This window comes from Mesoplodon bidens, assembly GCF_964165515.1.
Source record: "Mesoplodon bidens genome assembly, chromosome: 9".
NCBI lineage: Eukaryota > Metazoa > Chordata > Mammalia > Artiodactyla > Ziphiidae > Mesoplodon > Mesoplodon bidens.
The window spans coordinates 48,112,747-48,136,024 of NC_138166.1; the positions used below are offsets into that span (position 1 = coordinate 48,112,747).

The following is a 23,278-nucleotide window of genomic DNA, read 5'->3' on the forward strand; positions in this document are numbered from 1 at the left end:
CTTGAATTCCTTCCTGCCCAGAGCCAAGGACCCTCACTTGGCGGCCCGAGACGTGGGACATGACCCTCCTCTCATGCCCCATTTTCCTGCAACCTCTTTACAAAGTCTGTTAATAAATCTACTTCTTACCTGTCACTTTGCCTCTCGCTGAAGTCCTTCTGCGCCGAGACATAAAGAACCTGAGGGCTTCCCTGGTGGCTCAGTGGTTGAGAGTCCGCCTGCCGATGCAGGGGACAAGGGTTCGTGCCCCAGTCCGGGAAGATCCCACATGCCGCGGAGCGGCTGGGCCCGTGAGCCATGGCCGCTGAGCCTGCGCGTCCGGAGCCTGTGCTCCGCAACGGGAGAGGCCACAGCAGTGAGAGGCCCGCGCACCGCAAAAAAAAAAAAAAAAAAAAAAAAGAACCTGAGCTTCGTTAAGTCCTGAGGCTAGGTGTGCGGTTGCAGTCAGAAGACTGTGGGTTCGAGTCCCCTCTTAAGCCAGAGATTGTGGATTCCAGCCCCACACGAGGCTCGTCTGTGTTCGAGTCCCACATGAGGTGTGACTGGATCTGAGGTGCGTGGTTTCAAAAGGACGTTCAAATCCTGCGTCACGCATCAAATCCTGCGTCACGCATCTGAGAACCAGATCAAGAGCTCCTGGAGGGTCAGTAAATTACCTTTATCCCCATTTGAGAGATAAGACCTCTGAATCTCAGAGAAAATCATTCATCTGCCCAAAGGCGTGAAGGGAAGAGATTATGTCCTGAGACCGGCAGCAGGGTTGAGGTGAATCCGCAGAGGCGATACATCTTTTTTTCCTCAGAGACGCGGTGTATGCGAGTGGGGCAGGTTCACAAGAAGTTATATAGTCCTGGGGCTGGAAGGAACCTGTGGAAGAATACTAGATGTGTCTTGAGGGGTTCCCGGATGCTTCTGAGGCGATAGCAGCACAGAGCAAAGAAAGACGGGAGCTCCCCTGGGTCAGCAGCCTTCCCTGCGCTTCTTTGTAGTTGGCTGCTATGGCCGCGCGCGGTGTGCACTGCGCAAGTCCAGGAAATGCCGAGGACTACGATATAAACAGCGCCCCCTGTAGTGTGGAATGTTGCAGCCCCGCGTCTCTGGGACAACTTCCTCATTCCTAAATTGCCCACTGTAAGGCGTGAGACCCTTCATTAGAAGGAAACAGCAAAGCTAGCATTAATATTTCTGCCACCCCCATGCCCACTCTAGTGGGAAGCACGCTCTAGTGGGAAGAGGGCAGTGGGGGAATTCCAACAGACCTGGGTTGCATCTCAGTTCTGCAACTTTCAAGTCACTTTGTCACTGACACGGATTCTTGGACTTTTTAATCAACAGAAATTGATAACAGGTCAGAAGAGAAATTTAGGCAAGGCTTTTTGGGGACCTGTGCTGCAGCACAGGGAGCGACAACAAATAACGGGTTCCCTTGCTTGCTCCCTGAGGGAGGGCAATCTGGTCCTTTAAATGGGGTGTGGGTAGGGGCAGATCCAGCAGCTGGGCCAGAGGGGCAGCTTAGGTGGCCTGCCCACCCCCTTGGTGGAGCTGTGTGCAGGGATCATGTGCAGTACCCTGTTTTCGTTCCAGACACCTCATGAATGGCAGTTGGGTCTTTGGTCTTTTTGTATCATATTGTCCATAATTTGTCCCAACTGCACATGCACGCAGTTATTTTTAGTCCCTTATAGTCTGTATTCTGTTGCTTGAGGAGATGTTTGTCCAAGTGCAAGCATTGTGGCAAAGGGTCCCAGGTCCCAGGTCCCAGCCTGTCTCAACTTTACCATTCTGAGCCTGTTTCTCCACCTAAATATTATGGGCTCATAATACATATCACAGTAGGATATATATAAAATCTGGCACATGAAAGATACTCTGTAAATGTTAGCTTTTATTATTGCCATATGCTATTTCAAAAATCTACCTATGAAGGTTGCAGGATACAAAATTAATGCACAGAAATCTCTGGCATTCCTATACACCAACAACAAAAAATCAGAAAGAGGAATTAAGGAAACACTCCCATTTACCATTGCAACAAAAAGAATAAAATACCTAGGAATAAACCTGCCTAAGGAGGCGAAAGACTTGTACTCAGAAAACTATAAAACACTGATGAAAGAAATCAAGGATGACATAAACAGATGGAGAAATAGACCATGTTCTTGGATTGGAAGAATCAATATTGTGAAAATGACTATACTATACAAAGCAATCTACAGATTCAGTGTAATCCCTATCAAACTACCAATAGCATTCTTCACAGAATTAGAACAAAAAATTTTACAATTCACATGGAAACACAAAAGACCTCAAAGAGCCAAAGCAATCTTGAGAAAGATAAATGGAGCTGGAGGAATCAGGCTCCCTGACTTCAAACTATACCACCAAGCTAAGTAATCAAGGCACTATGATACTGGCACAAAAACAGAAAAATAGATCAATGGTACAGGATAGAATGCCCAGAGATAAACCCACGCACATATGGGTACCTAATTTATGACAAAGGAGGCAAGAACATGCAATGGAGAAAAGACAGCCTCTTCAATAAGTAGTGCTGGGAAAACTGGACAGCTACTTGTAAAAGAATGAAATTAGAACACTCCCTAACACCATACACAAAAATAAACTTCAAATGGATTAAAGACTTAAATGTAAGGCCAGACACTATAAAACTCTTAGAGAGGGCTTCCCTGGTGGCGCAGTGGTTGAGAGTCCGCCTGCCGATGCAGGGGACACGGGTTCGTGCCCCGGTCCGGGAAGATCCCACATGCCGCGGAGCAACTAGGCCCATGAGCCATGGCTGCTGAGCCTGCGCGTCCGGAGCCTGAGCTCCGCAATGGGAGAGGCCACAACAGTGAGAGGCCCACATACCACAAAAAAAAAAAAAAAAAAAAAAAAAACTCTTAGAGAAAACATAGGAAAAACACTCTTGGACATAAACCACTGCAAGATCTTTTTTTGACACACCTCCTAGAGTAACGGAAATAAAAACAAAAATAAACAAATGGGACTTAATTAAACTTAAAAGCTTTTGCACAACAAAGGAAACCATAAACAAGATGAAAAGACAACCCTCAGAATGGGAGAAAATATTTGCAAATGAAACAGACAAAGGATTAATCTCCAAAATATACAAACAGCTTATGGAGCTCAATATCAGAAAAACATAAAATCCAGTTAAAAAATGGGTGGAAGACCTAAAGAGACATTTCACCAAGGAAGACATACAGATGGCCAAGAGGCACGTGAAAAGATGCTCAACATCACTAATTATTAGAGAAATGCAAATCAAAACTACAGTGAGGGATACCTCATGCCAGTTAGAATGGCCATTATCAAAAAATCTAGAAACAATAAAATGCTGGAAAGGGTGTGGAGAAAAGGGAACCCTCTTGCACTGTTGGTGGGAATGTAAATTGATACAACCACTATGGAAAACAGTATGGAAGTTCCTTAAAAAACTAAAAATAGAACTACCATATGACCCAGCAATCCCACTACTGGGCATATACCCTGAGAAAACCATAGTTCAAAAAGAGCCAGGTACCACAATGTTCATTGCAGCACTATTTACAGTAGCCAGGACCTGGAAACAACCTAAGTGTCCATCGACAGATGAACGGATAAAGAAGATGTGGCACATATGTACAATGGAATATTAGCCATAAAAAGAAGCAAAGCTGAGTTATTTGTAGTGAGGTGCATGGACCTAGAGTCTGTCATACAGACTGAAGTAAGTCAGAAAGAGAAAAACAAATACCATATGCTAACACATATATATGGAATCTAAAAAAAAAAATGGTACTGATGAGCCTAGTTGCAGGGCAGGAATAAAGAGGTAGACATAGAGAATGGACATGGGGTGGGAGGGGAAGCTGGGGCGAAGTGAGAGTAGCATCGACACATACACACACCGAACGTAAAAGAGTTGGCTGGTGGGAAGCAGCGGCCTAGCACAGGGAGGTCAGCTCCGTGCTTTGTGATGACCTAGAGGGGTGGGATTGGGAGGATGGGAGGGAGGCTCTAGAGGGAGGGGATATGGGGACATGTATATGCACATGGCTGATTCGCTTTGTTGTGCAACAGAAACTAACACAGTATCATGAAGCAATTACACTCCAATAAAGATCTATTAAAAGAAATCTACCTATGAATGATCTACTTAATGAGTGGTACTTGAATACATATTGTGGTAATACCTCACTGAGACCATAAGCTAAGGACAAATAACTCACTGGCCCTCCTCTGTCAATGCAACCAACATCATCTCCATCTGATGCACTAGCCTACTAATTCCACAAAACAATTCAGCAGACATCTACCAAGTACCTTCTTTTTTCCTCGAGTGCTGTATTCATGTGGGAAGTCACAGGGGTGAATAGGATGCAGTATTCACTCACAGATTTCAGAGTTTACTGTGAGCAATGAGACCACAAACTGATTCCTGTAAAACAATATGGTAAGAGACTCTGTAGATGTATACGTGAAGGTTCATGAGGATAAATGAAGGAGTTACTAATCCTGTCACAGAGTATCAGTAGGAGCTGCAGACGTCATGAGTAGGAATCTTCCAGGTGGATTAGCAGGAAGGACTAGGTGGAGGGAAAACTTGCATGAGAAAGTGATGTAGAGAAAAGGGTCCTTGGTGTCATGGCACCTGATTTCAAATCCCAATTCCATCCTTTTAAGGATAGTAGGACCCAATAAGGAATATTGAATAATGAGGGGTGTGTAGTGGCAGAAGGTAGACCAGGCGAGGATGCATATGGCCCCAAGGAAAGTTCCAGAATGGATTTCTTAATGCATAGCTAAAGATCCTTGCTTTCTTTTGTAAGGAGCTGTCATGTATTTGCAAAGAATAATTCATAGCAGGGAGTATGTGATTTCTGGCCAGAGTTCAGCAGCTTATAAATCAGTGACACATCTCAAACATTGAACTTTATCCTTTAGACCTGGAACATTTGGACTTAATCAAGCCCTTGACAAGATATTTCCTGATAATTGAAAATAAAATAGAAAAATATGAGCTGGATTATAGTAACGCAAGCTGAATTGTCTTCTGGCACTTCCTTCAGCTTTTTGGAAGTGGTGATAACCGGTAAATTTTGCTGGGCAGAGGACAAAATGTGATCTTTGCATTCATACTTCAGTTCTAATCCCAGCTCAGCCACTTCCTAATTTTGTAGCCTTGAAAAGCCACTTCATTTTAGTCATCTGTAAAATAGGGAAAACAATACCTTAGGGAGAGATTTGAGGATTAAAGCAGAGTAATTACAGTACCTGAACTGTACTAGTAATGATTAGTCTGTTGAGATTTGAGTTCTTTTGGCCACAGATTTGAACCCAAAGCAACTGAGTGCTCACTTAATGCCTCCTTACCTACTGTGGGCTCCCTTTAACTGTGATTATTCTGCCTTTTCCAGGTTAGAGATCAACTTCCATGAGAGAGAAGCCTAAGTTAGAATACGGGCTGATCAGTTCTGCTTTTCTCTGCCCTCTGTGAACACATCACATTTAATGAACCTTGCAACCCAGGCTGCATACCTCTTCTTCCTGTGTGATTTTGACTCTAAAAAAGCTAATTTGGCTATCCTTGGCATTTTTCCCAAGTCTTGACCCACTCACTGATTGCATGTCACTGACTCTTCTTCTGTGTCACTCTTGGTAATGTCCTTGATTATGACCTCCACTCTTAACATCTTGTACCTGTCCTTTGAGTTCCTTGGGGCACTCTGTGTATATTCACAGTTTTCTGTAGACCAGTGTTTTTCAAAATGGTGGATCACAAAATCAATTTAGTAAATTATGATCAACACTTACCTATTTATTTATTTATTTGTTTGTTTTTATTTTATTATGTTTAAAATTGAAGTATAGTTGACTCACAATATTATATTAGTTTCAGGTGTACAACATAGTGATTCAGTATTTTTATAGATTATACTCCATTTATAATTATTATAAAATATTGGCTATATTCTCTGTGCTGTACAATATATCCTTGTAGCTTGTTTATCTTATGCATAGTAGTTTGTACTTCTTAATCTCCTACCCTTATATTGCCCCTCCCCACTTCCCTCTTCCCATTGGTAACCACTAGTTTGTTCTCTATATCTGTGAGTCTGTTTCTCTTTTGTTATTTTCATTCATTTGTTTATTTCTTAGATCCCACATATAAGTGATAACATACAGTATTTGTCTTTCTATGCCTGACTTATTTCACTAAGCATAATACCTTCCAGGTCCATCCATGTTGTTGAAAATGTCAAATTTCATTATTTTTTATGGCTGAGTAATATTCCATTGTGTGTGTGTGTGTGTGTGTGTGTGTGTGTGTGTGTGTGTATATATACACATCTTCACCAATATTTGTTATTGGTATGACCAGCATCTTTAAATAAATGAAATAGAATTGAATAGAAAAGTTAAGAATTTATTAAATGTATTAGGGTGAGTATCACATTGTGAACTTTGTTTCAGGGGTGTGTGTGTGTGTGTGTGTGTGTGTGTGTGATGTGTGTTTCTACCATGTAAAATGCTTTTCCTAACATGGGTCTTAGTCTGAAAAGTTGGTGAGGCACTGCTCTAAACTTTCCCTTTTATTTCTTTATTGCAAACTTTTTTGATTGTAACGTCAGATTTCCATTGGTGAAATATCTTTTTGTTTCTCAGGTCATGGGGGCAGATCCCAAGTTTCCTTTGAAGTCTGCTTTCTAAGTTTGTGTCCATCATTCAGGGACCCACCCTCTCCTTGCAGGCCAGGCCTTCCTCATCTATCCATTCACCTCTGGATCTCTAGCACCCAGGTTCTCTACTGTGTGCCTCAAGGTGAACTGTGGTGCTTTAACAAAGCTGATTACTAGACCCCACTGCTAGCCTCTTAGCTCAGACCCTCGTAGAGGGTAGAATTGATAGCCAATAGCATGATAGTAGGAGCATGCTACATTTTTATCTGAATGAAAAGATGAAATAATCAGTCACCTCCAAATTCCTATTATTTTATACCATATTGTTAGGAATTTTATGCAAAGTGTCCAGTCACCCTTAGCCCATCTTCCTCCTTCTATGAGACTAAATTATCAGTAAGGCAAAGTGAAAACTTTCTCTGCCTGTCTATCTTTAGTCAAATAAGATTTCTAGGGATTGTTGGATAATTGTTGCTGCTCACTCTGACTATATTGTATCATTAGTTCTCAAAAAGTGTTTATTGTTTAGATCTCTTGGCTGTGCTAATGTTGTGGTCCATTTCTTTCGAATGCTACGTCAATAGCTCTGTGCTGCGCAGGCAGCCTGCTGGTACTTCCTTCTCACATCTGTTCTTTTTTGCTTTGTCTTTCACTCAAATGTTCCCCACAATGTTTATGCACTCAGATTTAGTAAGTCACTTTTGGGTGTGTGTATGTGCAATGCCTTTTTATATGTTGGCCTTGGGTATGATTTTCTGAAGTTATAAATCCTTTAAGCACACCTGCATTTTTCAAGTAACACACCCGAAAGCAGATGTCCAGTCCAGGCTTTGGGGCCACACTGGGCAGATGGTCAGCATCCCTAAAACATCAATGGAATAAATTGGAACCCTGTTGCTATTTAACCCGAATTTCCACTTAGGACTCCTGACACAGCTGATGAAATAGTTCCTGTTCTGCCAAAGGGCACAGAGTCCTCAAGAGGACACTATGTATCTCCTTTGTGTATCTACCCACCTCTGCTAAATAAATACTGAATGTTGTGCCCAGGGACCCATGTGTCTTGCTTAGGTCTGGTCTGGTAGAATTGCTCAGGTTTCAGGGACCACTAACCCTGGGGTTGAAACCCAGGCAAAAAGTACAGTTAAGGAGAACTTTATTGGCTACTTATCTTTGCAACTTAATTATAATTTCTGGACAGTTTTATGCGTAGTTGATTCCTTTTTTTCTCTCCCAGAACAAGAAAGAATGCTTCCCAAGAGTAAAATTGGTAGAACTTTCTAACTGTAAATTAGGAAAAGGAATAGATAAGTATTTGAGAGGAGGAAGTATCTCGCTTGAACTTGAAGTATTATCTTGCGAGTTATTTGATTAATATACTTGTTAAATTTTGTTCAAAAATAAAACTATGGACCAGGAGAGTATTATTAAGTCAGTAGTTAGTTATGAATACCAAATTACTTGACTTTTGATTTTACCAACCTACTGTCAATGTTTTTGACTGTTTTTTGATCATTTGTTTTTGTTTGGTCCATTTAGCAAAAACAATAGTCAGACAGTGTTTGATTTTATGGTAATATAACCTGAGCAGATGGCAGAGGAGGGACAAAAGAGGAATAAAAAGCAATGAGTAAAGGATAAAAATTTTAAAAGACCTCACACACCTATGCAGTTACCACAGGGCTTCTCCTAATGCATCTCTCTTTTATTTTTTATTTATTTATTTTTTTTGCGGTACGCGGGCCTCTCACTGTTGTGGCCTCTCCCGTTGCGGAACACAGGCTCCCGACGCGCAGGCCCAGCGGCCATGACTCACGGGCCAAGCCGCTCCGCGGCATGTGGGATCTTCCCGGACCGGGGAACGAACCCGTGTCCCCTGCATCGGCAGGCGGACGTTCAACCACTGTGCTATCAGGGAAGCCCTGCATCTCTCTTTTAATATCTGGGAGGAAAATTTTTCCCAGAAGCTCTCAGCAGATTTTCCCTTAGATCTCATTAATCAGAGCTAGAAAACAGGCTGGTGCCCTAGCTGCAAAAGAAGCTGGGAAGGTAATTATGGGCCTCCTTTGTGGAAGACTGACCCTTCAGCAAAGATAAAAGGGCCAGGGAATAGCAGCTGGTAGGCAACCAACAGGAGTGTTGGAGGACTCAAGTCCCCATCTGGCTTCAACCAACCAGCTTTGTTATTTGAGAACAACTTGTTTGACATTCATGCTTTTGTTATTATTTTTTTTAATTTTTATTGGAGTATAGTCAATTTACAATGTTGTGTTAGTTTCAGGTATACAGCAAACTGAATCAGTTATACATATACATATATCCACTTTTTTTTTTTGTGAGATTCTTTTCCCATATAAGTCATTACAGAGTATTGAGTAGAGTTCCCTGTGCTGTACAGCAGGTTCTTATTTGTTATCTGTTTTATATATAGTAGTGTGTATATGTCAGTCCCGATCTGCTTTTCTTATGTTTTGAGGATTTTTTAGAATTATTTATCTCAGTTGACTGAGGTTGGAAAGGCTAGACCACATGACTCAATGCAGTTAGCATCAGTAAGCTTGGTCAGATATCTTATAGTGTAATCTTTTTTTCTAGAAAACAAACATGATATTGATATTAAATATCACTGGATATTTGAAAAACAAACACCTCCACTAAAATTATTAATACCAAATCAGAAATCCCATATGTCTCGAGATTGATCGAAATCCAAAAAATTTACATGTACTTAAAGCATAACTAATTTGGTGATATTTTATTGATGTTTATGTTAATAGTAAATGCATATTTGGCATATGAAATGTATCCCCATTTTAACCAAAGCATTTGGAATTTGTTTATATTTCCAATAGGGTTTTCAAAGAGTTTATTTGGTTTGGAATTATTAAGTATCAACATATATTGGGGGTTTATGTCTTTAAAAAACAGCAGGCTATTTTCAAATTACTGTACCTTTTGTACATTTAGTGAATTTCCATGTACTTTAAGAGGTTTTGGGCTCTAAGGAAAAAGTTCTAGTCCATCAATTTAAAACAAATATATTAAGTGTACATTTTAAATATACTTTATTTCAATATATGAATCGCTTTTAATTTTTAATAATCACATTAGTCAGCTGGAATAAATAAATAAACCTATCAAAGAAGAGCTAAATATGTAGCCCTATTTTCAAGTTCGGAGTGATAAAGAAAAGGACCCTTAGCTTTTCCTGCAACAGCAGGAAATAATCTGTGCTGTCTCTTCTCTTTTCTGACAGAAACTGGCTCTGAAGACTTGGAGATACTTCGTAATGGACTGGCTTTCATTAGCTCCGTAAGTTTTTCCTTTCACTTACTGTGCTCTGAATCATTTTCTAGGACTGGCAGCTTGTCTTTTGTTTCAGCCTTTTTTATACCAATGCCCATCTTCAAATAAAATGAGCAGTGATATGGTTCAAAAAACAAACCGTCTATGCATTCATACTGATGTTATGATTTTGATAGTATATGTTTTATGCATATTTGTATTCCTGTGTGTACAGTGAACTCTTATATTCCCCTGTCTTCCATTGTGGCAATTTGTGAGTTCAGTGAGTTCAAGAATGGCTTCTGGGCTTCCCTGGTGGCGCAGTGGTTTAGAGTCCGCCTGCCGATGCAGGGGACAGGGGTTCGTGCCCCGGTCCGGGAAGATCCCACATGCCGCGGAGCAGCTGGGCCCGTGAGCCATGGCCACTGAGCCTGCGCGTCCGGAGCCTGTGCTCCGCAATGGGAGAGGCCACAGCAGTGAGAGGCCCGCGTACCGCAAAAAGAAAAAAAAAAAAAAAAAAAAAAAGAATGGCTTCCCATTCATCTCTCTATTCCTTGAAGCCCTTAAGTGACATACTCAAATATTTGCTGAATTGAGTGTATATATGTGTGTACGTGTGTGTATATATATCCCCTCACACGTCATTTAGATTTTTATCTTTTTTTTATACTTTTCAGAATAAGCCTTTTAATTTAAAATTGTTGATATTTTATTCCACAATTTCCAAACTTTGAAGAGAAAAGCCACCATGTTGTTGAACCTCTCCTGCATATAGATCATTGTGGTAGGCGATATAGCTCAAAACAAAAGAAGTCAACAACCTAATCTAGGAAAACAGAGTTGTTAGGATACAGTATACAAGTCATCCAGCCATTGAAAACCCTTTGCTTCCTGTTGTAGTTCATTCAATCCAGTTTTCTCCTATGAAGATGGAAGACTAGTCATCCTCAGCAGAAGTATCTTACAAGCTCTTTTTTAAAGGAACAGAATATATATTTCCAGCAAAATCTTATATGGGACCCAGATATGTAAAACAAATAGATATGTGTCGTTCTTCTACCTTCAGGCTAAGAAAGGAGTTGTTCCCTTTGCTTACTAGACTTCCCCTAAACCTCGTCTCTGAGATGCTTCCAATGAACCTGCTAGGGGACGGTTTAAAAACCATAACCAATGTTCTGTCTGTGTTCCTTGCTTATATTATTGAAGCCCATTCATAAATGTCTCTTTGGTCTGCTCTTCTTTTTTTTATCTTTGTCATGGGTTGGTAGCTTGATAGCTGTGATATTCAACACACATGGAAGGGTCTGTGCCTGTTGTGTGGGGTCACCTGGTGGAGCATGTGGCTCCCAGAGACCCCGTGGGCCTATTACACAAGCCAACTAAGAGGCTTCCCCTGTGGCCCTGTGGCTGGAACCAGACAGTGTGAACCCATGGGCCATCTACCACCTCCATCAGCATTTGAAGTATTTATAAAGTGCCTGTGTTTTCTCCTCCATTATTCTATAAGGGATTAAAATATCCTGGAATAAAGAGCTTTGAACCCGATAAGCCTGGAAAAATACTTCTGATGGACATGAACAGTGGATCATGTCCACTGTTGAAGAGGATACAACAGTGTTGGAACTGAGGATCACTGGAAGTAACTTTGATTTGTCTTCATTTAACCCTCATGGGATTAGCACATTCACAAATGAAGGTAACAATGTTTATTTAATGTTTATTTAATGTTTATTAAAAATAAAGCCAAATTAAAAAAAACAGCAAAATGTTAATGAAAGAATTTTTCTTTTCATCCAACTAAAGTATAATCATGAACAATGTTCTTACTCTGGATTTTAAACTTACCCACATGTTAATTAAATATAATGTTATAACCACATAAAGGCTTGAGAATGCTAAAATATTTGAGATTTGAAAAACACCTAATTTTTAAAAATACCAACCTTCACATTATCTCTGTAATTACTATAGTAATGATATTCAGCTCTAATCGTTATGGGTTTTTCCAACTTAAAGAATTGTACAGATCCAGACATTTACAGGAATAGATTTTTCTAACGTAAGACACCTGCAACCTACAGATCCACTGACGGATGGTCACTTTCGATGCCTCCCTGCCCACTGGTGCCTCTGGTTGTCTTCAAACTGCTTCTCCACATTTTAACATGTTGCCTCATCCCTTATGCCTTCATCCCACTTCTTCCCTTCTTTTTGCAGCCATTTCCTTGGTCTCTACGTTAACTCTAATCCCGGTTGCACACACAAGCACCTGGAGAGTTTTAAAAAGCCTGATGTCCAGGTTCCAGCCCCAAATATTCTGATTCAGTTGGTCTGAGGGAGGCTTGGGTGGTAGTGCTTGTTACAAGCTCTCCAGGAGATAAAAATGTGAGACCAGGGTTGAGAATCACCCCTGTTGTCCATCTCCTCATCAAACAATCCCTTCTTCGGTCCCTGCAGACTTTTCCCATTTGGGCGGGCTAAAATTGCTGCCTTGAAAGTTATCAGCAATGTCTCTCTCTCTCTTCCAATTCTCCCCCTCTGCCTCTCCTTCCTCCTTGCCCTCCCCTCCTCTCCTCCCTCCCTCCCCCCTTCCTTCCTCCATCTCATTTTATACTGTTCAATTGCCCCTCCCTGATATTCCAGTACACTTATGTGTCCTCATTCTGAGTCTGCTGCAGGTTGTCTCCCCTCTTTATTATTATTATTTTTTTCCTCTTTATTATTTTGTCACTCATTTTGAATTCTCTGAGCATTCCCCAAAGGACCAATATTTTGCCTCCTCTTTATTTCCTCTATTTCAGAAAGTTCAGCCATGTCACAACTGTAACTGTGCCAGCTCTCTAGGAGAACACCCCCAAAGTGGATGATGATGATGATGATTTTAATCAGCTCTTCAGTTCCCTCCCTTCAGCTTATTAGATACTTCTATGTGGGTTCCTGTCCTATAGCCACATTAAACTCAAAATGTCGAAAAGTAATTCTTTATCCTCTTATCTTCCATTCTTCATGTTTACCCCAATGACTTCTCTTCTTCCATGTATGTATATATGAAATATACATATATCCGTATATATTTCCCTTTCAATGACCTCTTCACCCATTTATCAACACTATATTTTATTTTCAAAATATTTTAAGTGCAAAGAAATAGGGTGTTGGGTGTGTGCATGCTCTTTTAAATTAAAATGGGAAAAGTAACCACATAAATATTACACAAGTGCTCATATAAATTGCTTTTGTATTAAACACTACATCATGGATTCCTTTCTCTGACAGTGCATTTAGAGGTACTTTACAATGGCTCTTTAGAATTTTTGTTGTGTGGAAGTACCATAATATAGTTCATCTGTTGATGGATATTAAACCTGTTCCCACTTTTATGCTCATTGAAAACAATGCCAAAATAAACATTCTTGTACATATATCTTCTGTGAATACTTCCTTAGGATAAATTCCTAGAGGTGGAATCTGCTGTGCAAAGCGTGAATCCGGGTTTTAATCCTCACTTATGTTTGATTTCTGACTCCCTCATTCCTCAGCCATCATCAGGGACTTTTGATACTTCCTGTCAAATGCCTCTCTTGTCCTTTCCTGTCTTTTCCTGTCAGTGCCATCTTCCTGGTCCAGTCCCTTATCTCCACGTGCCTGGATTACTGCCATACCCACAGGTCATGTTACTCCTTGGTTGAAAGCCCCCTATAAGTAAGCCCTGGATCCCTATCCTAAGCCCTGAAGACTGGCCTTGGCTCCTGTTTCTGTGGCTTCAGTATTCCCACTCTTTCACTCCTCCAACCACAACCTCACCATTACGTTTTCCAAGGAAACGTGTGCCTCAGGCCCTTTGCACGCTCTCTTCCTTCAGCCTGGAGCACTCTTTCCCCAGATATTCACATAGTTCAGTTTCTCATTTCATTAGATCTCTGCTTTGACATCATCTTCTCAGAACTTCCCTGACTCCTGTGAAGAAGACATCTCATTACTCTCCATCCCTTTATCTGGTTTTGTTTTCCCTTTGTAGCACTTAGCACCAATTAAAATAAACATTTGCTTGTCAAATGGACTAATGGGAAGCTTCATAGCTGGCTTATGTGTTCAAATTTCTTCAATTCAACCTCCTAAACTTTACACTATTTTCCTTTAAACACCAATTCAGTGACGTCAAAACTTTCCAAAGACTCACTGCTTCCAAAGGCAAAGACTATGGCCTAACTTCACTTGCTGCTTCTGATCATACCTTCTTGACCACTTAAACTGGTATCTTTTATGTCTCAGAGTTGCACTGACTCCCAGAATCTGCTTCCCTGTGATATTATCTCTCACGTGCTCTTTTTATGGAATTGATCATCTCACACTGTGTAAATTACACCTGAGCACACCTTCTCTTATTGATATTCTTCACATCTTTTATCTCTTTTATCTCAGTGCTGCATCTTGCTGAGACCATTTGCAGTAGAAAGCTTAATAAGCTCTTTGGAGTTTTAGTGTCAAGGGCTGCTCATTCTTAAGTTGAGGATTTTTTTTTCCCCTTGTGGAGTCTGGAGTTTTGAGACTGTCACTGGGTCTTCCTTTAGCCATTTTTCTTTGGAGCAATCACAAATGCCTCTCTACAAAGAGATGAAAATATTCCACCTGCCTGATACCCTAAGTACTGGTTGGAGGTGGGTTGAAATTGCTTTCTGGAGACAGGGCTGACAGCTGACAGCTCGGTTAATGTTTCCATTTTTGTTTTTAATCTCTTCTCAGATAATACCGTGTACCTGCTGGTGGTGAACCTTCCAGATTTTAAGTCCACGGTTGAGTTGTTTAAATTTCAAGAAGAAAAGTCATTTTTGCATCTGAAAACCATCAAACAAAAACTTCTGCCTAAGTACTGAGATATGTCATATTTCTATTTTCCTTTAACACCAGTGGATGGTTAATCCACTTTTAGTGTTTCCTTTTGGCAGGGAGTAGGGGACGGGGTGGGGGGTTAATGGCAACTCCCCTTTCTAATGATCATAAACTCTTCCAAGTGTTCTTCTGCAGAAACTTTTTTTTTAATATAAATTTATTTATTTTATTTATTTATTTTTTGGTTGTGTTGGGTCTTTGTTGCTGCATGCAGGCTTTCTCTAGTTGTGGCGAGCAGGGGCTACTCTTCGTTGCGGTGCGCGGGCTTCTCATCGCGGTGGCTTCTCTTGTTGTGGAGCACAGGCTCTAGGCACACAGGCTCAGTAGTTGTGACTCGCGGGCTCTAGAGCGCAGGCTCAGTAGTTGTGGCGCACAGGGCTTAGTTGCTCCGCGGCATGTGGTTCCCGCACCAGGGCTCAAACCCGTGTTCCCTGCATTGGCAGGCAGATTCTTAACCACTGCGCCATCAGGAAAGTCCTCTGCAGAAACTTTTGAGGACTCAAGCCCCTCAGAGAAGACCCATCCTCTTCCTCCCTCATTTCCCAGGTTGCCTGGATGCTGCTTTATGGCTCCTAGCCTCAGAGAATGTTCCTTTAATCTTTTAGCAAGAAAACACTCTGCTCTTCTCGAAAACCAGACTTAGTATTTCAAACCCAAGCCAGTTCCATAGACAAATTTCACATTTTGAGCTTATTTGTTATTTATTTTTATATTAAAAGATGTAATATTACATGTTTCTAAGAATTAGAAATACATACCTAAGAGGAGATCTGAAATCTGGTGCCTCTAAGACCTCCCTGTGCTGCCTCTTCTGCTGTTTGTTTTGCACACGATTTTTGAAATAGCAGCTCTGTGGTGACACTCAGCTCCATCCCAGGCTCCTTGACAGTATGACATACAGAGAAAGAAAACACACGTGGATCCCTGATCCCCAACAACCCAACACAAAGTCAACATCCTCGCTTGCCTTAGGGTTTGGTTTATGAGGTAGTGATGGATTTAGGAAAATAATCTGACACTATCTTCCCAAACAGTTTTTATCCTCTAATCATTATGGTTTTCTAGAATCCTACCCTCTATTTGAATAATTTACCTGCAGAATTCAATTATCTCTGAATTTGTAAATCTAGATTTCTTTTAAACCGTGTGGTATGTACATGCAGGTGCCTAGCAGAGCACCTGGTAAGTGATGTGTGCTCAGTGTTCCCAGTGCTCCTTCCTCTCCTTTCTTACCTGGTGGATTTGAAGATGAGGAAACCAAGATTGGTGAGAAATCGAGTTACTGGATGAAAGTCAATCAACCAATTAGTGGCCATTACAGACTACAGCCCAGGTCTTCATCTGCATGAAAGTTCAGACAACAGCTTTTGGTGGGAGAGTTTCTTCATACATTCATTCAACACATATATTTTGGAAAGAGAATGAGGACACTGAGTGTCTGGAGAATGTGCTAAATCCCAAGATCTAAATTAGGAGAAAGTATGTAGACTAGAGAAGCTGGGCTAATGGTAATAACAACAGTGATAATAACAACTTAATGAGCTTCAACTATAAGTTGGGTGGTGCAATAACCAATTTAACAGATTATTAACTTTTTACAGATATTTTTTTTAATTTTTATTTTTGGCTATGTTGGCTCACCGTTGCTGTGCGTGGGCTTTCTCTAGTTGCAGCGAGCAGGGGCTACTCTTTGTTGTGGTGCATGGGCTTCTCGTTGTGGTGGCTGCTCTTGTTGCAGAGCACGGGCTCTAGAGCTCAGCCTCAGTAGTTGTGCCCGGAGCATGGGCTTAGTTGTTCCGCAGAATGTGGGATCTTCCTGGACCAGCAATTGAACCTGGGTCCCCTGCATTGGCAGGCGGATTCTTAACCACTGCGCCACCAGGGAAGTCCCACAAATATTTTCTTAATTAGGTTTTATTTCTATACCAGTTTGGATTAAAGAAAATGAGGCCTGGAGTATTTAACTTGCCTCAGGTGACACTGTCAATAAATGGCGCAACTGGAACTTTAACCCTGGTAGCTGGAGTCTGGAGCTTGTGCTCTGAGTCGCTATGAAACAGTGAAAACTTATTTTATTTGTTTTACCATTTAATCTTGGAAATCTCAATTTTGTCCAATTTCCCAGGGTTAGAGTATTTTTTTCTGGGCAATTGCAAATATATTGATCTTTGGCAGTATAGAACCAAACTATAGTTAGTGCCACAATTAACTAAAATTCTGCTCTCTCAACCCAAGGATTAGCCATGTATATTTTCTGCTTTGTATTTGATGGTTGTTTCTATGGTTGTCTACAACATTAATATTCCAATGACTAATCTATTATAATTTGAGCATGTTATTAATAATAATAACACGACAATGGTCATTATTGGTCATTTACTATATGCCAGGCATGGTGCTAGGGTCCTTGATTCATTATTTCATTTTATTCTTACCCCGACATTTCAAGGTATGGAGAGGCTCAGAGTTTAGTGACATGCTGTGGCCCCATGGATGATAGCAAGCAACTCCAGAATTCCAATGGAGTTCATCAGATTTCAAAGCTATTACTCTAAACCCTTCTGCTCTGCTTTTTATGAAAAATAGCAAAGGATTATAAAGCAAACTAATTTCAGAAATCTACCTTTAAAAAAGAGAGGAAAAAACCCCAGCTTGCAGGCTTATGCCTGAAGCCTGTACAGACTAATCCTAAATTCCTAGACCCTTTTTCTCATGTGGTAACTGTGGCTCCCATTGATGGAGGCTTTGTGATTGGCAGGCTCCCCGCAAGGCATACCGCAGGCATCATCTCATTGTAATTCCCACTGCAACGCCACAAATGAAGGTTCTGACCCTTAGTCTTATACTAATGAGCTGTATGACTTTGGGAAAATCATTTAACCTCTCTTTACAGATGAGAAAACTGAGGCTCTGTACACTTATCAAAGTCGCCCAGGAGCCCAGAGCTGCGTCAGAGCTGATGTGCCTGCCGTGACGCCCTCCGCAATGGAGCGGAGATCATTCTCTCCCAGATAATGGCCCCCGGGCACTTCTGTCACCTCAGTCAGCACAGAATGACTCGCTTATGTGTTCGCTGTTGTACCCATTAAAGCAGAAAAATAGACTCATATATCTTAGGTTTTCAGTAACACAGGGAGAATCAAGGTCAGAACAACAGCAACAGAAAAGCCACAGCATCCTATTTCTGAGCATTCTTGCTCACAGACATTTCACTCCATTTAGAATTATGAAACTTTATGGCTGGATGTGATCCTGTAAGGCTGAAAGATAGACCAGTCCACCTACTCCTTTTTTATAGATAAGGAAACTGAGGCCCTGGAATGTGAAATGATTAATTTTCCCTAGATCACACAGCTAATAGTAGCAGAGCTTTAACTAAAATGGAAGTCTCAAGATTGCCAGGGTTTTTTCCACTGCCTGATGCTGACTTGGACTGTTCTATATGAGCATAAAGAAATGTGTGGCCCTGATGATGATTCCTGCCCTAATTTAATGTCTGTGGAGTTTAGTCTGTCTAAAAACACACACACACACACACACACACACACACACACACACACACTTTTTTTTTTTTTTTTGCTGTACGTGGGCCTCTCACTGTTGTGGCCCCTCCCATCGCGGAGCACAGGCTCCGGACGCGCAGGCTCAGCGGCCATGGCTCACGGACCCAGCCGCTCCGTGGCATGTGGGATCTTCCCGGACCGGGGTATGAACCCGTGTCTCCTGCATCGGCAGGCGGACTCTCAACCACTGCGCCACCAGGGAAGCCCAACACACACTTTTTTAAAGACACAGTTTATAAGATTTTTATGTTCCATTGCTATTAATTAATAACCTTTTAGGGTTTCTTAGGGTCATTATTGTCTTTGAGGATTGTATAGGTTGGACTGATTTTGCATAATTCCGGGCTGTAACAGCTGTTGTGAAGGCTCCATTCCACTTTTTGATTTTATAAGTAGACATTCATGAATGCCAATGCATAATCCTGTAACGTACCATGGCTTCACCTGCATGTGTCATATGTGTGTGTTTGAATTGCAGTTTGACTGGCATTGTCGGTGTGGGACCTGAACACTTCTATGCCATCAGTGATCACTATTTTGTTGACCCCTACCTGAGATCCTGGGAGTTGTATTTGGGTCTAGCGTGCTCATTTGTTGTGTACTACAGTCCAAATGAAGTTCGAGTGGTGGCCGGCGGATTTGATTTTGCTGTGGAATCAACATCTCACCTGATGGCAAGTGTGTGAACTCTTTAAAATGCCATGTCCCCAGATTCTCCTTAGACATCTTTAGAGCATATTCATTTTCTAAATGATGGGATGCATTTTAACATGTTATCCCAGTAAGAGGATTAGGGAAAATGTAAAATATCTTAATTTTTCAGGGAGTAACATATATCAAATCAGAATTTTCTGTTTTGTGAAGGCATACTCTTTTTAAATTTCTTTTTTGGGGAAAAAAGTGCGTTTCAAGAGGGGGTACTGCAATAAACATTTAGTATTACGAAACAGCTTTGTTTTGAGGGAAGATTTTTGAGTGTATAATGAGATTTAACAATTTGTAGGTATGTATATATCAGTAGTGCTGGTTTGTGGAATGACAAAAAGCTTGTACCAAAATGTAAATCAAGGCACCACTTCCTTCATAAAGAAAGTGTTGCCATGGGGAAAAAAGTCAGCCTCACTAAGTAGTGTGCTTAGTGATATAGTTGATTTACATTATTTTCTGGTGGTGACAGTGAAACAATTCACAGACCAGCAATGGTTTGGGGACCACACTTTGGGTAGCATTGGTGTGTATATAAAATCCTCCTCTTCTTGTATCATGAAGGATTTGTAACATACTTAGAAGGTTAGTAACATATTTAGAGAGTAGTAACATATTTAGAGAAAGCAACACAGACAGTTTTCAATTATTCATATCATCTCCTGGTCTTCACAAATGGCAGATAATCACGCAGTCATTTATCTCTTTGTCCTGGGATGCACTGTGCTTAGACTGGCCACAGATTGTTATGATGAATGTGACATTGCACTCAGGGTAGAGCGGAGGAAGTCTCCTCTCAGATACAGGCCAAGCACTTGTCTTCTCTTGTGCTTTCTCTGGCCTAAAACGAGGGGCTAAAATGCAGAACCCGGGGCTTGCCATTATGTTGACAAGCCAAGGAAAGCCCTGTCATGCTTTTGCTCCCAGATACTTGTGTTAGAGTGAAGTTCCTTCCCTACTAGTCAGTGCCAGTTAGCTTCCCACCCTTAGAAATAACTTTTCAGAGATTAAAACCCCTCTGTGCACTGCCAACTCACTGAGTGCCTTCAGAATTTGGTGTGCTTTGAGACAGGTTCCATTTTCCAGTCTCTAAGCCAAGTTCTTCCCTAGGAAGAGTTAGTACAACTTCATGGTAACCTTCTGAATCACAGTACTTCACGAGCTTTGATGTAGCTCTTTCTTTTTTTGAAGGTATGTCTATATATCTGAAGTGCTGGCTCATAAGATTCATGTGTATGAAAAGCACGCTAATTGGACTTTAACTCCATTGAAGGTAAGAAGTATTAATACTATAGGTTTGCAGAGTGATAATTAGATTCTAATTGATTTGTGAAATTAAAAGTGAGGAAAAAAGGACTAATCGGAGTGGGTGAGAACCAATTTTTCACTCTTTTATTGAGTCATCAGCATCCTATGGGTTTGTTCACTTTTGCTTAGCTGCAGAGTGGGAAGCAGCAAACCACACACATCACCTGTGAAACTTTGATTCTTTCTGCCCTAGTGAATTTTAAGCTTGGCATTGTGTTCTTCAGTTCTTTCTTTCCTTCCTTCCTTCCTCCTTCCCTCCCTCCCCCGCCCCTTTTTTTCCCCTCCATGTTGATGGAACGGACAATAGCCTCAACTTGTATACAACAGCACAATATTTATAAAGCCCAAGTACTCACAATGGCCGCCAGGCACCCTGGCAGCCCATCCCTTTGCTGCCTTTGTCTCCAGCCCTTGGGCCACTGCTGAGATACTCCTGCTTGAGTATTTCTGGGGCTCCCCCCCCCGCCCCACACACACACCATATTTTGTATTTTACTTCTCTTCTCTATTGTCTGTGTGCCTCTCCTACTAGGGTATAAGCGCCACAGGACAGATATTTTCTCTATGTGTTCCTGGAAGAATTCCCACACGTAGTAGGCACTGAACAAATTAATTGTTAATTTAACATGCTGGGGCCGGGCATTCTTCAGAGCTTCATCTTCACCGGAACCAATTCTGATCCGGTCTGAAGGTTTGGAGCAAAAAGGGGTAAAAACACAAAGGAGAGGAAAGAAGTAAGAGCAAAGTGGAGCAATATGAAAGTCATGCTTCGGAAAAACACGAAGACAGCGCTCCCCTGTCAGAACTGCCCGCGGCATACGAAGCGCTGTCCCCAGGCCCCGTGTGACTGTGCCCGTCACCGCATCTCAGTGACTGTCCTGAGGGGCTTCACTCTGAGAAAATTACCCTGAAGCAACATCAAATGTAACATCATGTTTGACATTAAAATCACCGGCAGGTGGGCTTCCCTGGTGGCGCAGTGGTTGAGAGTCTGCCTGCCGATGCAGGGAGCATGGGTTCGTGCCCTGGTCTGGGAGGATCCCACGTGCCACAGAGCGGTTGGGCCCGTGGGCCTTGGCCACCGGGCCTGCGCGTCCGGGGCCTGTGCTCTGCAGCGGGAGGGGCCGCAGCGGTGAGAGGCCCGCGTACCGCAAAAAAAAAAAAAAAAAAAATCACCGGCAGGGCTAGTTTGGTATTAAGGTGAAGTAAAACGGAATTACACACACTCATATTGGCTTGGGGGATAAAAACAAATTGTAGTTATAACAATAGGCACTTCTGCAAATCGAAAGTTAAAGGATCTTATAAGAATAAAACCCAATCCAATATACATTCAACACAGAATCATAAAGGCACTGCTCTTGCCGAGGCAAGGTTGAGGGCAAAGCTTATTTCAGGTTTGGCTCCCACTTCTGGCAGCAAATCATGCCTGTCTCCTGCCATAAGAGTTCAGTTGAGACTCCCCCGCTTCAACTGTAATGTTATTCTTTCTTTTGAAGGATCATATTAATTAAGACCAGTTAATTGATACTTGGAGTGCCAAGAAATTGGATAAACTAGCTGGGATTGTTCTTAGAATTTGGGATGAGATGCAGATGGGTTTATGTCCCGTCAAAGCGTGGTATATACATACAATGAAATATTATTCAGCCTTGAAAAGGAATGAGGTACTAAATCATGCTATAACACCTATGAACTTGTAGACATTATGCTAAGTGAAATAAGCTAGACACAAAAAGACAAATAGTGTATGATTCCAGGTACCTAGAAGAGGCAAATTCATAAACAGAGAGTGGAATAGAGGTTACCAGGGGATGGGGAAGGGAGGAAAGGGGAGCTACTGGGTACAGTTTCTGTCTGGGATGAGGAAAGATTCTGGAAATGGATCGTGGTGATGGGTTCACAATATTTCGAATGTACTTGATGCCACTGAATTATACACTGAAAAATGGTTCAAATGACAAATTTCACGTTTTACATATTTTACCGCAATAAAAACGATCCCCTCCTCAAAAAAAAAAAAAAATTCCAAGACACAGCCAATGAATAGTCTCACTTCAGTGAGTTCCAACTCTCAAAAACTTGGGATATTTGTTAAGAGGTTCCAGTTTTTCCCAAAGAGCATAATTTATTGTTTCCCTTACCAGGGAATGTAAACATTTCCACTGGACTTTGTGGAAGCATGAAACGTGGTCTGAGTGTGCATCGTGGTGAGTTAGTATTGCTCGGAATTACGGATTTGCAAGGGAAGAGTTCACTGCTGAGCCCAGGATGGGCTCCCTGCTGGACTGTCAGCTCTTGCTCAGCAGGTGTGCAAGGCAGGAGCTCATTAATCATGCAGTGAATGAACGGGACCCCAGGTTTCTGGGTCCTTCTCCCACTCTCACTCCCCACCCTCATCTTTGCAGGCTTTCATCTGCCATGGAATTCGCCAGCTGGCCGTGACCCCTTCCAAAGATAATAGCAGAACCCTGCGACAGACATTTTCCTCACATAAAGAATTTAACGTTATCAGCCTAGAATGTCTGACACTGGGATAGATGGGCTTTGGGGATGGAGGAGACTTGGAGCTGATTTTGGCCAGAGGATGTTTGCTCAGCCGCCTCCTTTGGCCAAACTTGCCGGTTTCCAGGGTAGGAATGAGTGGTGGCGCTGCATGAAGGTCAAAAGGAGGTTCTGCCTCAATGCTTGAGCCCTTTCGTCCCTTCACGGCCATGTGGAGAGAGCTCATTTTGAGTCGGAAGCGCAGGGCAGCGTGGGCTCACCACAGCTGTCTGTCTGCCCACGCTCTGGCCTGTGCAGTGAGTCACCGCCAATTATTACAGGGTCTCTGGGTGCTGAGGT

At 41.8% G+C, this 23,278-nt stretch overlaps 1 protein-coding gene across 1 annotated transcript; it reads left to right on the forward strand.

The window, feature by feature from the left end:
- Nucleotides 1–998: 998 nt before the first annotated feature.
- On the forward strand, nucleotides 999–22,644 carry LOC308622301 (serum paraoxonase/arylesterase 1-like; the record flags this gene model as incomplete). Its single annotated transcript, XM_081243662.1, is given in 9 exon segments — nucleotides 999–1,071; nucleotides 9,940–9,995; nucleotides 11,476–11,547; nucleotides 11,550–11,664; nucleotides 14,712–14,835; nucleotides 18,900–19,069; nucleotides 19,072–19,099; nucleotides 20,318–20,399; nucleotides 22,582–22,644. Coding segments are annotated over 9 exon segments (729 nt in total). The 3' UTR covers nucleotides 22,591–22,644.
- Between the last annotated feature and the right edge of the window lie 634 nt (nucleotides 22,645–23,278).